This window comes from Aethalodelphis obliquidens, unplaced genomic scaffold (genome assembly GCF_003676395.1).
Source record: "Aethalodelphis obliquidens isolate GAN/ISIS:26980383/991018 unplaced genomic scaffold, ASM367639v1 scaffold31, whole genome shotgun sequence".
In the NCBI taxonomy this organism is placed as follows: Eukaryota; Metazoa; Chordata; class Mammalia; order Artiodactyla; family Delphinidae; genus Aethalodelphis; species Aethalodelphis obliquidens.
Window position 1 is genome coordinate 21,148,858 of NW_020837975.1, and position 13,314 is coordinate 21,162,171.

At 46.0% G+C, this 13,314-nt stretch overlaps 1 protein-coding gene across 2 annotated transcripts in view; it reads left to right on the plus strand.

Moving 5' to 3' along the window:
• Positions 1–10,358: 10,358 nt before the first annotated feature.
• EFHC1 (EF-hand domain containing 1) overlaps positions 10,359–13,314 on the plus strand; it is a 60,483-nt gene continuing 57,527 nt past the window's right edge. Inside the window, exon 1 of one of the 2 annotated variants that reach the window (XM_027127488.1) lies at positions 10,359–10,538. In XM_027127488.1, the coding sequence (XP_026983289.1) occupies positions 10,476–10,538 (63 nt within the window). In that variant the 5' untranslated portion in view covers positions 10,359–10,475. The remainder of the gene's footprint in view (positions 10,539–13,314) is intronic. The other variant, XM_027127489.1, reaches the window with a different exon arrangement.

Genomic DNA, 13,314 nt, shown 5'->3' on the forward strand with positions numbered 1-13,314 from the left:
AAGGAGAGGCCAGAGGGATGGAGTGAGTGTGCAACTTTAACCAGAATCAGGGGAGACTACAGAAAGAGGGGTGTGTGTGTGTGTGTGTGTGTGTGTGTGTGTGTGTGTGTTTTTCTCCCCTGGGAAAGAGGGAAGAATTGCAAGGGCCCTGAGGCCAGAGCCTGCCTGAACAGAGAGGGGTCGAGGAGTCAGACAGAGGTGAGGACAGATTGTGAGATCCTTGTAAGGACTTGGCTTTTACTGTAACTTCAGGATGGGGAATGCTGGGGAAGAATCCTGCCCAAGAAAACTGCAGGGTAGCCATTTATCTATGTGGACTAATTACTAATTGCACATGACCTTTGCTGACAGAATGTAGAGCAAATTCTGCTGCCTGCCATCTACCCGAAACCAGGTTATCATTAAGTTATTCTACTTGTGGGCTTAGCCCTATAGGTTGCATTCCTGTGGACACAGTCTCGTGCTCACAGGATTCTTCCCAAATTCTCGGAGCATTTTTTAAACTCACAGAACGCTGACCTCCACTTCCCAGACAGGCTTTGAATGCTTCCTTAAGTCCTACTGACCCCGGTTTGCGCTCTGGGTAATCCTCCAGGCAGAAATGCAGTGAAACATCCAGGGCAGAACCTGCCAACCAGGAATAATAACAACGTGAACAGTGTACATTATTTCGTGCTCACTCCTTGCCAAGTCCTTCACTGAGCTGTTTGCTTAGATTCTTTCCTGTAACCCTCATGTAATCCTCGGGAGGTAGGTACTGTTACTGCTCCCACTTTATAAATGAGGAAACTGGTAGATTAAATAAATTTCCCCCAAACTACCTGCTATTAAGTAATAGAATCTCACAGAAACTCAGACCTTTACCAATTGGGTGAACTGGAAAAACTGTAGAATGAAAGGGAAATGTAATGAGGATTTCTTTTTCCTCTGATAAATGAAATAAACCGAAAGAGGCAGTTTTTGTTTCATTTCTAGACACTTTGGCCAAGAACATTCCCTAGGCTGTGACCGTTGATGTGATGCCAATGGTGAGATTCTTAAATATACTTTGTGCTGGACTCCAACACACACCTGGTCACATTAGTCTCAGAGGCCATCACGTTAGTCTCAGAGGCCATCTGTAACCACCTGGATGACCTCCAAGGACTCCAGGCAGCTCGAAGAACCACCGATTCTCCTCACATCATTTCCCTATGCTTCTCCCATGAAGCCTTCTTTGCCTTCAGAACCTGTTAAAAATACCATAGTCCTCAAAGTCAATCAGAACACTATTCCAGTTAAAACAATTTCTTAAAAGCAACTTAATAGCAACATGCAAAACATCTCCATTCAGTGTATTTTCTTTTTCCAACAAGAACAAATTAGTTCAGAATCTGATTAATTTTGCTGCTGGGGGAAAAAACAGCACAAAGTTTGTGCTCAATCACTCCAAGTGGCAATCGTCTTAATTGTTATGATTTCTACCACTTCCCCTGAGCAGGGAACTGTGGGTTCTATGCAAACTCACCCACCCGCCCGGTGAGCTCCCGAAATTTCTCCAGAGTGGGAGCTTACTGCCCTGGGGAAGGGTCGCTCTCCACCCATGACAGATTCAGGCGTATGTCATTCCCCCAGGGTTCTGCGTGTGTTTGGGTGGAAGTTCCTCCTTCGTCACTCTGTCTGCATGTCACAGACCCTCACAAGCATCGGCAGAGAACCTTCCTGCAGTGGCCAGACCCACCTGGACAGGTTAGCAGTCTGGTCCTTTTACACTGTGGTCCCCAGGGGTTCTCAGCCTATGGAGGAAACCCCACTGCTCCACTCACTGTTTTTACTTTTTTTTTTTTAATTGAAGTATAGTTGATTTACAATGTTGTGTTAGTTTCAGATGTACAGCAAAGTGATTCAGTCATACATATACATATATCCACTCTTTTAGATTCTTTTCCATATAGGCCATTACAGAGTATTGAGTAGATTTCCCTGTGCTATACAGTAGGTCCTTATTAGTTATCTATTTTATATAGAGTAGTGTTTATATGTCAATCCCAATCCCAATTTATCCCTCTCCTCCTTTTTTACTCCTTGATTCACATCTGTGATGTTGTGAATTACATCCCCCCCCAAAGATATGTTGATGTCCTCGGAGAATAGCCAAGGTCGTATCACTTCTTTGGGGGCTAAGAAGTACATCGTGGATGTCCTTGGATATCAAATAAAGCATTCTCTGCATCTCACGGTCTCCTCAGAAGCCAGAAAGTGGCCTTCTTTGGAAATGGCAGCTGCAGATGTAAGGAGGTGATACTGGAGTAGGGTGGCCCCTTAGTCCAAGGTGACCGATGTCCTCATAGGAAGAGAGAGACACGGAGAAAAGGTGAGGACGCACAGCCCCGTGACAGCACAGAGACACACGTGGGGGAGAACAGTCACGGCAACAGAGGCCAAGGCTGGAGTTATGCAGGCAGGGAGGGTCAAGGGTGGACGGGAACAACCAGAGGCCAGGAGGGAGGGTGTGGCCCTGCTGGGACCATGATGTCCAACTTCTGGCCTCCAGAATTGTTGGAGCAGAACTTTCCGCTGTTTAAGCCCCTCCGTTGTGCTGTGTGATGTCTGCCCTAGGAAATTAACACCTGGTTCAAGGCTGTTCTCAGTTTTTACTTCTATCAGCTGATACAATCTGGCTGTCCAGTGGCCCTGGGCTCAGCGGCCTCAGGGGGAGGAGAGAACGTGGAGACCCCATTGTCCCCACCCACACTCCGTTAAAGGGAGAAATGGGATTTGTGGTCTCATGGGTGAATTCAGTGGAAATACTCCTGGGAAGCTTGTCACTCGTGTGATGCAGTAGCACCTCTGTGGCAGGAGGTTAAATACAGAGAAGAAATTCCAAAAGGCCAGTTTCAGTACTCCACCCAGTGAAGCAGGGGCCCCCGGGCCCCGTGGCAGCTTCCCTCCCAGGTCCTTGCCTCTTCTCAGCTCCCACAGCGACCGGTCCACCTGCGTGCCTTCACCTTCGGCTGCAGAGGCTGCAAAGCCACGGTCTGCTCTCCATCCCAGTGGTGACAGAAGGGAGGTGGTGACCACAGGAACAGGGCAAAGGTCGGGGCGCTGTGGGAAGCTCCGGTCCCCAGTCTCCTCCACAGCACACGGGAGGAGGCTGCTGCTTTTCTGTAACCCAAACTGCAAGGAGAGTTTGGAGTCCCACCCCCAAAGGGATCTGGGGTGCGTGTGTGTGTCTGTGTGTGTCTGTGTTTCTGTGTCTGTGTGTACCTGTGTGTGTCTGTGTCTGTGTGTCTGTGTGTGTCTGTGTGTGTGTCTGCGTGTCTGTGTATCTGTGTCTGTGTGTGTATGTGTGTGTCTGTGTGTGTGTGTATCTGTGTGTGTCTGTGTGTTTGTCTCTGTGTATCTGTGTGTGTCTGTGTGTGTGTGTCTCTATGTATCTGTGTGTGTCTGTGTGTGTGTGTATCTCTGTATATCTTTGTGTCTGTGTGTCTCTGTGTCTGTGTATCTGTGTGTGTCTGTGTGTGTCTGTGTGTGTCTGTGTGTGTCTGCATGTCTGTGTGTGTCTCTATGTATCTGTGTGTGTCTGTGTGTATCTGTGTGTGTGTCTCTGTGTGTTTCTGTGTCTATGTGTATCTGTGTGTCTGCGTGTCTGTGTGTGTCTGTGCCTGTGTGTCTGTGAGTCTGCGTGTGTGTGTGTATCTGTGTGTGTGTGTCTGTGTGTATCTGTGTGTTTCTGTGTCTGTGTGTATCTGTGTCTCTGTGTCTGTGTGTCTGCGTGTCTATGTTTATCTGTGTGTTTCTGTGTCTGTATCTGGGTGTGTCTGTGTGTATCTGTGTGTGTGTCTGTGTGTATCTGTGTGTTTCTGTGTCTGTGTGTATCTTTGTGTTTCTGTGTCTCTGTGTCTGCGTGTCTGTGTTTATCTGTGTGTGTATGTCTGTGTGTGTCTGTGTCTGTGTGTGTGTGTGTCTGTCTCTGTGAGATGTTTGGAGGGTACAAGAGGAAAGACCTAAGTCACATGTGCCAAACCTTCTAAATGTTACACAGGCTTTAAAAGGCCTAACACACTTGCCCCCTTCTCTGTCTTCCTTTTACCTTCCTGTATTTAGTTGATCATCCACAATTCTTCCAAGTCCCCAGTCACTCTCCAAACAGTCCACTCAGAAGAGTCTCCTCGACCACACTAATGGCAAACAGTCCCTGGGTACTTCCTATGTGCCAGGCACCATGCTTCATACTTACATATACTAACTCATTTAATGCTCACAACAGCCTTATGAGTTGCAAATAATTATTATTATATGTTTATAGTAAGGAAAGGTTAAGACACTCCCACAGTTCACAGATCTGGTAAGTGATAGAATCAGGGCCCGTACCCAGGCCATCTGGCTCCAGAGTCCATACTTTTTATTTTTTTAATCTTTTTATTATAGAAAATTTCAGTATATACAAAAGTAGACAGAAATGTTTAATGAAGCGTTTAGTCATGTCAACAAGGGTCAACTCACGTGCAGTCTGGTGTCATCTATGCTCACTTATTTGTTCCTTCTCCTATTATTCTGAAACAAATTCCAGACATCTTATCATTTTCTCCATGACACACACTTGGGTATGTATCTCTAAAAGGTTTTAGAGAAGATGAAGACATTCTTGCAAAACCATCATGCCTAAAAAATTGAAGAACAATTTCTTAACATTCTCACACTCAAATTCCCAGCAGTCTCATAAATGGCATTGTTACTTTTAAAGTGTATTTGTTTGAATCAGGATCTCAACAGGGCCCACAAGTTGCAGTCGGTCGACTTGTTATTTGTCTCTTTTAAACTATTGGTTTCCCTTCCGCTTCACTCTTTGCCCCCCTCCCTGCAATTCATTTGTTGGCAAAAAAGGGTCATCTGTCCTGAAGAGCTTCCTACAGTCAGTACTCTCTACCTACACGTCGTTCCGCCTCTGGGGAGCTATGATACGGACTCCTTCTGTATTGTATTTCAGACAGGGAACAGTTCTAGACCCTAGACCCACTGGGGCTCCATAAAATCATAACTAACATTTATACCTGTGAGTATGCACATTTGGGGGAGACAGGACCCATAGCTTTCACTAGGTTTTCAAAACGATTAATGATCATTAATTCTGGTCCAGGCTTTTCATTTTAGAGATGAAGAAACCAGAAACGCAGGTAGGTAAGTTGTCCAAGCTCACACAAATATTCAAGACACAGTGAGGACATGAATGTAGCCCTCAGGACTCCCAAACGGGCATTTCACGTTCTGTTCCATGCCGCATATGTGAGAGGAGAGAAGGATGAGTGGATTGAGATATTCAGAGGGAGAGGAGGAATCAGAGGCATTTCCCCATGTTCAAGGTTGCCATTGACCTGGATCAATGGATTCGTGCCCTGTCCACATTTGGAATCTAAACCTGTAATCAATATTACTGCCATATCACTCTAACACTTCTATTTCTCCGTCCTGTGAAGAACCTGATTAAGGCACAGATGTCTTACAAGCTGGATGCTAAGATCAATGATCCCTCATGTGCTGAAGGAAGAATATCCTTCCCAGCTGTGTGACGATTGAGGTTGAGTGTAAGAAATACCCGATTAGTAACCAGTCATTAACCCATGGTTTCTTAATCTCTTTTGATCTGGGGATTTCTCATCAGTAAAATGAGGGGCTGGGTTGTGTTAATCACTTTCCAAGTTTTTTGACTCTGACTGCACTAATATCCATGATGCCAACGCATATGTTTTTATACATCTTAAAATACTTTTTCACTGAATTATTCTTACCCATTCAACATGGGATGCGTCCTGATCATTTATACTCTATTTCTTTTTTTAAAAAATTCTAGTTGTTGTCACAATCATTAAGATGGTTTTAAGAACTAGTAATGGGGATCCACTGGCTATTTGAAAAATACTGGGTGATTTTCAAGTCATCATTTATTCATTTACTTGGTCAGTCATTTTACAACTGTTTATTGAGTATTTAAGAGGTGTTAGACACTGTGGTGGAAGCTGAGAAAATGGCACTGAACAAAACAAAGCACTTATCCTGTGCTTACATCCTATGGAACCTCTAATTCTGTGAGGTCATGTTTGATAGGATTTTTCAGAGGGAAGGGAATTCTGAGTAAATCAGCTAAAGTCATAGAATGGGTTTGACTTAGAGGAAAAAGCGTCAGAAACACAAGTTTTTTCAACCCCCTGGCAGGAGCCCACTGCAAAACTAAAATAGTCTAAACCCAAACTGTGTGATTTTTGTGTCAAATGAAGATTTCCTGTGGGTCCTAAATCTGTTCCAGAATCTGCTTGGAAATCAGGGCTTCTCTCACCTTTCTCCATTGCAAAGATCAAAGTGGTTGTTGACAGGCACGCTTTTCAGATAATCGATTCCAGAGACCACGGAGTGATAGAAATGAAGGGTAGAGAGCATCTGACTGAGGGACACGCCCTTGCAAGGTGTCGTCTCCATAGTCACTCACTAGCCACACCCCCAGTACTTCCAAACCTGCAGGTGGGTCATTGAGTTTGCTTTCCAGAAACCTTGCTGTACCGCTTTTTTCCAGCAGAGGACAGTAACGCACCACAATCACTGCAGAAAGGCCCCCGCGCGCGCGCGCATGCAACCTGCTTGATATCTGTCCTGTGATATTAGGTACTGAAGAGTAAGGATGTCCCAGGATTTTAAACAAATTCTAGGTAAAGCGAGCTCCGGGAAAAATGCTGAAAAAGGAGACTTTTATTTTAGGTGGCTGCTTGCAGCCTCTGCCTTCCGACCCCTCCCATCAGGAGTCCCTGGGAGATGTCATCCAGCCCCAGAGAGGCCCTCTTTCAGGTTTGGCCTCCTGGCAGTCTGATCTTCCCATTTTTTCCATTCCCCAAGCTTTGTAGCACCCTCTAAGGTCATGCAACGTCCCTGTGGCCTTCTGAGTCCAGGCTTTATGTACAGTCTTCCAAACATCACACTTTCTACTTTAGCTGCTGGGGATGGTCAGGCTCCCGCCCTCTCCTATATATTCCACAGGTGGGAAGTGGTGAGTGCAGGTTGATGGTGAGTGCAATCCATGCTGAGTCATCCTGATTGGGAGAAGTAGGCTGTAAACTCTTAATCACACCCACCCTTCTCAGGGTTCAAGCAGTTTTCTGACGCCCTTTCTTCCCTCCTCTTCACAGACCTGTACCTGCGCTTTTTAGCACTGATGCAGTATGGCCTGGCTTCCCCTCCTCAGAGGTGATGGCATTTTTACAAGGCCGCAGGCCAAGAGAATTTTCCTTCACCTTACATTTCTACGTGTGTCCGAAAGTAGTTAAAACGCTCTGTTAACCATTTAACTAGTGTGCTCTTCTGGGAAAGAAAGACATTTGAGCAGAAGGCACTCCTCCAATAGAAACAGATGCCACAAAGAACAATATATTTAGGCACGATTCACCTTTTCCAAGCCCCACTGGCTCCTTCCCTATCCAGCCCAGGGAATACAGACCCAAGTGCCACCCTGCAGTTAGTCCAGGAGGGCTCTTCTGAGTGTATGCTAATGCCATGGATTTACTTTTATTAAGAGAAAGGGCAGGAAGGGATCATGTAACTGGGAAGAGTAAGGTTACCATGAAGAGTCAGCAAGGATTACAGTTCCCAGTGATTCTGAGGTTGAACTTGCCATTTTGAAATATTCTCCCAGTGGCTGGCTTCTGTTGAATGAAAAAAAAAAATGCACAACCTAAAAGTTGAGAGTTATGTTTTATTCGATGGACTTTCTGAGGACTCCAGCCAGGAAGACAGCCTCTCAGATAGCTCCAAGGGACTGCTCCAAAGAGGTAAGGGAGGAGCCCCAATACATAGTTTTTGCAACAAAAGCCAGGTAGTTGGAACATCAAAAGATTACTGCTAGGGCTTCCCTGGTGGCGCAGTGGTTGAGAGTCCACCTGCCGATGCAGGGGACACGGGTTCATGCCCCGGTCTGGGAGGATTCCGCGTGCCGTGGAGCGGCTGGGCCCGTGAGCCATGGCCGCTGAGCCTGTGCGTCCGGAGCCTGTGCTCCACAACGGGAGAGGCCACAACAGTAAGAGGCCCGCGTACCACAAAAAAAAAAAAAGATTACTGCTAGTCACAAAACGCAGACATCTCAAGTTAATGAATTTAGTGCTTTTCTTTGTATCAGAAGGTGCCAGAGTCTGGGCTCATTGAACTCATTCCTTTTATATGCACCTTAGCTATTTGGGCCAGTAGCCTGCTTTTCTCCAACCTGAATTCCCACAGGGTGCACAGTTGTGGGGAGATGCAGTGGCTGCTGACTTGATGGTTGGAGAGATCCATTATTTACTGATATGGCAGGTGACATGCTTTGTCCACACTTCCCTTCTAGGTCAGTGGCTAAGATATAATGCAATGGACAGATACTTTTAAACGTCTTCAGGGGCTTCCCTGGTGGCACAGTGGTTGAGAGTCCGCCTGCCGATGCAGTGGACGCGGGTTCGTGCCCCGGTCCGGGAAGATCGCACATGCCGCGGTGCGGCTGGGCCCGTGAGCCATGGCTACTGAGCCTGCGCGTCTGGAACCCGTGCTCCGCAACGGGAGAGGCCACAACAGTGAGAGGCCCGCGTACCGCAAAAAAAAAAAAAAAAAGTCTTCAGTATCTTCAACAATGCATTGATTTTTTTAAAAAAATGTTTTAAACACCTACATTAAGGTACTACACCAGTAGAAATTAAAAAAAATTGTAAAGGTGAGAAAGAGGGGACAAAAATGGGAACTAGAAGTAGTTGGGGAGAGGAAGTGTTATTAGAAAAGAAACTCGGGGCTTCCCCGGTGGCGTGGTGGTTAAGAATCCACCTGCCAATGCAGGGGACACGGGTTCGAGCCCTGGTTCTGGGAAGATCTCACATGCCGCAGAGCAGCTAAGCCCATGGGCCACAACTGCTGAGCCTGGGCTCTAGAGCCCGCAGGCCACGACTACTGAGCCCACGTGCCACAACTACTGAAGCCCGCGTGCCAGAGCCCCGTGCTCCGCAGCAAGAGAAGCCACCACAATAAGCCCACGCACCACAATGAAGAGTAGCCCCTGCTCGCCGCAGCTAGAGAAAGCCTGCGTGCAGCAACGAAGCCCCAATGCAGCCAAAAATAAAATTAATTAATTAAAAAAAAAAAAGGAAAGAAATTCTTTGGGCAGGGTGTGGAGACAGCCACCAATAACTGCTTCAGTTACCACTAGTGGATTGATGTCCTGGGCCCCATGAGGTTTACACCTATCAGTGAAACCCAACAGGGGGATTTGCTTGGACAAGAAGCAGTAAAACTAAAGCTGCTGTGTCTGTATTGGCAGTAAACTACCCCATGACGCGGATGCCTTCTGATTGAGGTCTGTTACTTTATCGTGTTCCTAAACTGGCTCATTATCAGAAACAGCTGTTATAAAAATCAGATGCCTGAGACTCATTTCAGACCCGATGAATCCAATGTCTGGGCAGCTGGGTTTTGTTTGCTTTTTTTCTTTTTAAGCTCCTCAGTGCTGCTGGATAGCTTGTTTTTTCTTTCCTGAAAATGTTTCAGGAATAGGATTACATTTCTTTTCAGGGATAGTAATTTAAACAAGTTTTGTAAAAAGAGTACCTATGATTTTGATAATATGTCGCCACACTTATTTGCTTTTTTCTTATGACTTAGTTTTCTCTTTGAAGGAGATGCGTTTCCCCTCTTGGTTCTGATCTTTTCATTACAGCTGCAAGTAGGTAGATACTAGAGACGTGGAGAATTGACACGAGCGCCCTGTAGCTCTTCAGTCAACAAATATTGAGTGTCCTGCGGTGAATGTGTAAGACCCAAAGGCCCGGCCAACAACTGGGAGGGTGCAGAAGTGCAGGGATTGACAGTAGAATAAAGAAAGGTAAAGTGGAAAAAAACAGAATGCTGTAGTGGGAGGATTAGGGACCAGATGGTTGCATTTGTTCATTGAACATCCTTGAGCAACAGAGTTATAACCACGAATAATCCGCAACCCCTGGCCCCAGGGAAGCACGGGTCCGAGAAAGGTAACACTTTCAACCGGAACCAACCACTGACACTTCAGTGTGAACTGGGACAAGAGCCCTTTTCCCACAGGTGGGAGAAGAGAGAGCGGGCGGAGCGCGGTGAGGACTGCGTTGGAGCGAAGGAAGGACCGCCCCTTCCCCTCTAACTGATCTAAGGGCCCGCCCCGACCCTGGACCTCAAGGCGAGAACCATCCCATCATCACAACAGCCTCCTCCCGCCCCTCCCACCCGCTCTCACGTCGCTGTGTCCCGAGAGGGGAGGGGCGGGGCCAGCTCGCCGAGGCCACACTCCCGCGAGAGCTCCCAGTCCCGCGGGCTGCGCACGCGCAGACCCAGCACGCCTGCGCCTCAGGCCCGGGCACTCTGCCGCGAGCGCTCGGAATGTTTGGCGTTACCAAGGAGCCGCTGGCCCCCCCGGCAAGGCGGGAGGACCAAACCCGACCGAGGTGGCCGCGGCGAGAGCGGCTGCGATGATGTCCAACCCAGTGCATGGCCTGCCCTGTCTCCCGGGCATGTCCTTTAAGGACTCCACGGTGAGGACTTCTGTGCCCAACCCCCTGCCCCCACCCCCGGGCGGCCTCGGAGGGCTTGCAGCTGCTCGAAAGATTGCGTCTCCCTTCTCGTCCGCTCGAGTTTGTTCTCTTTCCCTTCAAACCCGTCCCTCTGCCCCAACCTTGTTCTCTTTTCTCCCTCACCCAGCCTCACCCTCCCTGTCCCATTTTGCCCTCCGCCCATCCCTCTCTAGTTTTTCCACTCCACCCTGGCGGTGCGTTGGCCTCCCAGCGTTCTTACTTGCTGCTCTCCTCAAGCCTCTGCCTCCTCTAGATCACTGATTTCCCCGCTTTGCTCCCGAGCTCTCCCTGGGTCCTCTCCCTAGCTCATTCTCCCACCCCATACCCTTCTCTGATGAGCTCCACCCTTAAACCTTCCCTCCTAGTCTGGGCCCTTTCCCCGACTCAGCCTCTCTACACCTTCATCCTTATTTCCACAGCCCCATCCCACCCACTCTCCCCAGGCCTATCGTTCCCGCCCGCGTTCTTCCTCTTCTGAATCCTAGACCTAGTAAGCGCCCCCACTCCCAGCTGCATTTCCTGTCTTATTTACCACTTCCACCCATTGGCTTCTTTCTGCCAGGTCCTTTATTGCAGTCTCCTCCCTTCTTACTTATGCGTCTACCACACCTCATCCCTTTTCTACAGTCTGGTCCCACCTTCACCCTGTTCTTGTTTAACCTTCTTTCCCAGTTGTTCTTTCTCCAAAAGTTAGGCTTTCAGCACTTGGCCGTCTTCCTCCCAAACCATCCTCAGGTGCTTTGTAGGAGATAATTCCACATAAATTCCCTCCACTACAGTTGATTCGTTGCTGTTTTTTCTTCTCCTAGCCCTTTTCTTTTCGCTTTAACATTTTTATAAAAGATTCCTATTTAGATTTTGTTTCATTCTTCCCCTACTTTGTGTTTTTAGTTGCATCCTGTAGACAAAATTGAAGAGAAAAAAAAATAGGCTTGTGTTTTTTTCTCTCTGACATAGTTTAGCCCTTGACAAAATTATTATTTAATTCTGAAATTTCAGGGTTACTGAAATATATGTTGGAATATCAACATTAAGATTCAGTAGGCCGATAGGCTGATTATCAGAGATGAAACGATAATAATTTATATTTATATAGTTTAATAATTTAAACTATAAGTTCCTCTCCCTGATCATGAAGGTCAGATAAAATACATAGTCAATTTATTTTCTCTGGGAGAATGAATTGAAATTGAATGTTTGGTGAGGGAATTTGGATTCTGAATCTCTTCTTCATAGTTATTCCTGCATTAAGACACAGCATTGTAGATTTTTTGCTTCAGTGGACTTTTCAGTTTTATGAAACTTAAAAATGTGGTAGGCACGTTCCTGCCCTGTGCAGGGACAGCTTACCATTTGCTGTTGGTGAGTGTGGGTTACCCATGGGGCAGGGTTGATTTGATTTGGGATTACAGAGGTGTGGGTTGGAGGTGCCAGGCTCTGAGAACATATATTGCCGTACTACAAGTAAGATGAACTGTGCATTGGACATATTTCAGATTTTAAATACACTGGCCAAGTGTCAGCCAATTTGCCTTATTTTGATATGTGAAAAACATGATCACTATCTTCAGCCCTGAAAGACTAGGTGTGTGTAACTCTCAAGACCTTCAGAAGATGAACCACAGGAACTAAGGTGGGGAGCCTGAGGTGGCCTTGCCTGGGGTGCCCTTGAAGTCCACTGATAAAGGTCGTATAGCTGAGTGATGGTAGAGATGTCTGTCTCAAACGGGAAAAGCAAATGAAGCAGCTGATGTTGCTTCTGTCTTTAGAGGTGGGAGAAGAGGAGCTTGAAGTTACACAGGTTACCCAGTGATGAAGTCAACTCAGCCCATTTTGTTCTGTGTCATTTGTGTTATGTCCTGTCAACTGATATGTGACCCTGAATGTACAACCCATAAAATAAAGTTCACAGTCCATAACTCTTAGCAAAAGAAGTTTACTCTATTGCACCTTTTATGCTAGTACAGATCCTGAGAGATGGTTGGTTGGGCTGCAAAGAAATTAGGTAGGTAAGTCAGTAATTTTTTTCATAAAAAACATTTTATGATTTATGCGTGTATATATATGTATGTGTGTAAATATGATTTTGAAAGCAACATTGCGAAGAACAGAAAAAGGAAAAAAATTTCCATAAAATTAACATAATCTCTAATTTTCCCTTCCACTTTTTTCCAACTTTATTGAGATATAATTGACGTATAAATTTAAAGTGTGCAACCTGTTGATTTGATATGCTTGTATTTTGCAAAATGATCACCACCATAGCATTAGCTAACACCTCCATCCAGTCATATAATTACCATTTCCTTTTTGTGATGAGAACATTTAAGATCTACTCTCTTAACAACTTTCAAGTATATAATACACCATTGTTAGCTATAATCATCATGCTGTACATTAGATCCTCAGAATGATTTCATTTTATAACTGAATAAACTGGAAGTTTGTATCCTTTGACCACTCTCTCCCCATTTCTTCTACCTCCACCCCCTGGTAACCACCACTCTACTCTCTGTTTCTATGAGTTTGGATTTTTTAGATTCCACATATAAATGATATCATGCATACAGTATTTGTCTTTCTCTTGCTGAAGTTTTTCACTTGACATAATGCCCTCAAGTTTCATCCAAGTTGTCAGAAATGGTAGGATTTCCTTCTTTCTCATGGCTGCATACTATTTCATTGTATATACATGTATAAATATGTATATACACATTCATACACACATATATGTCAT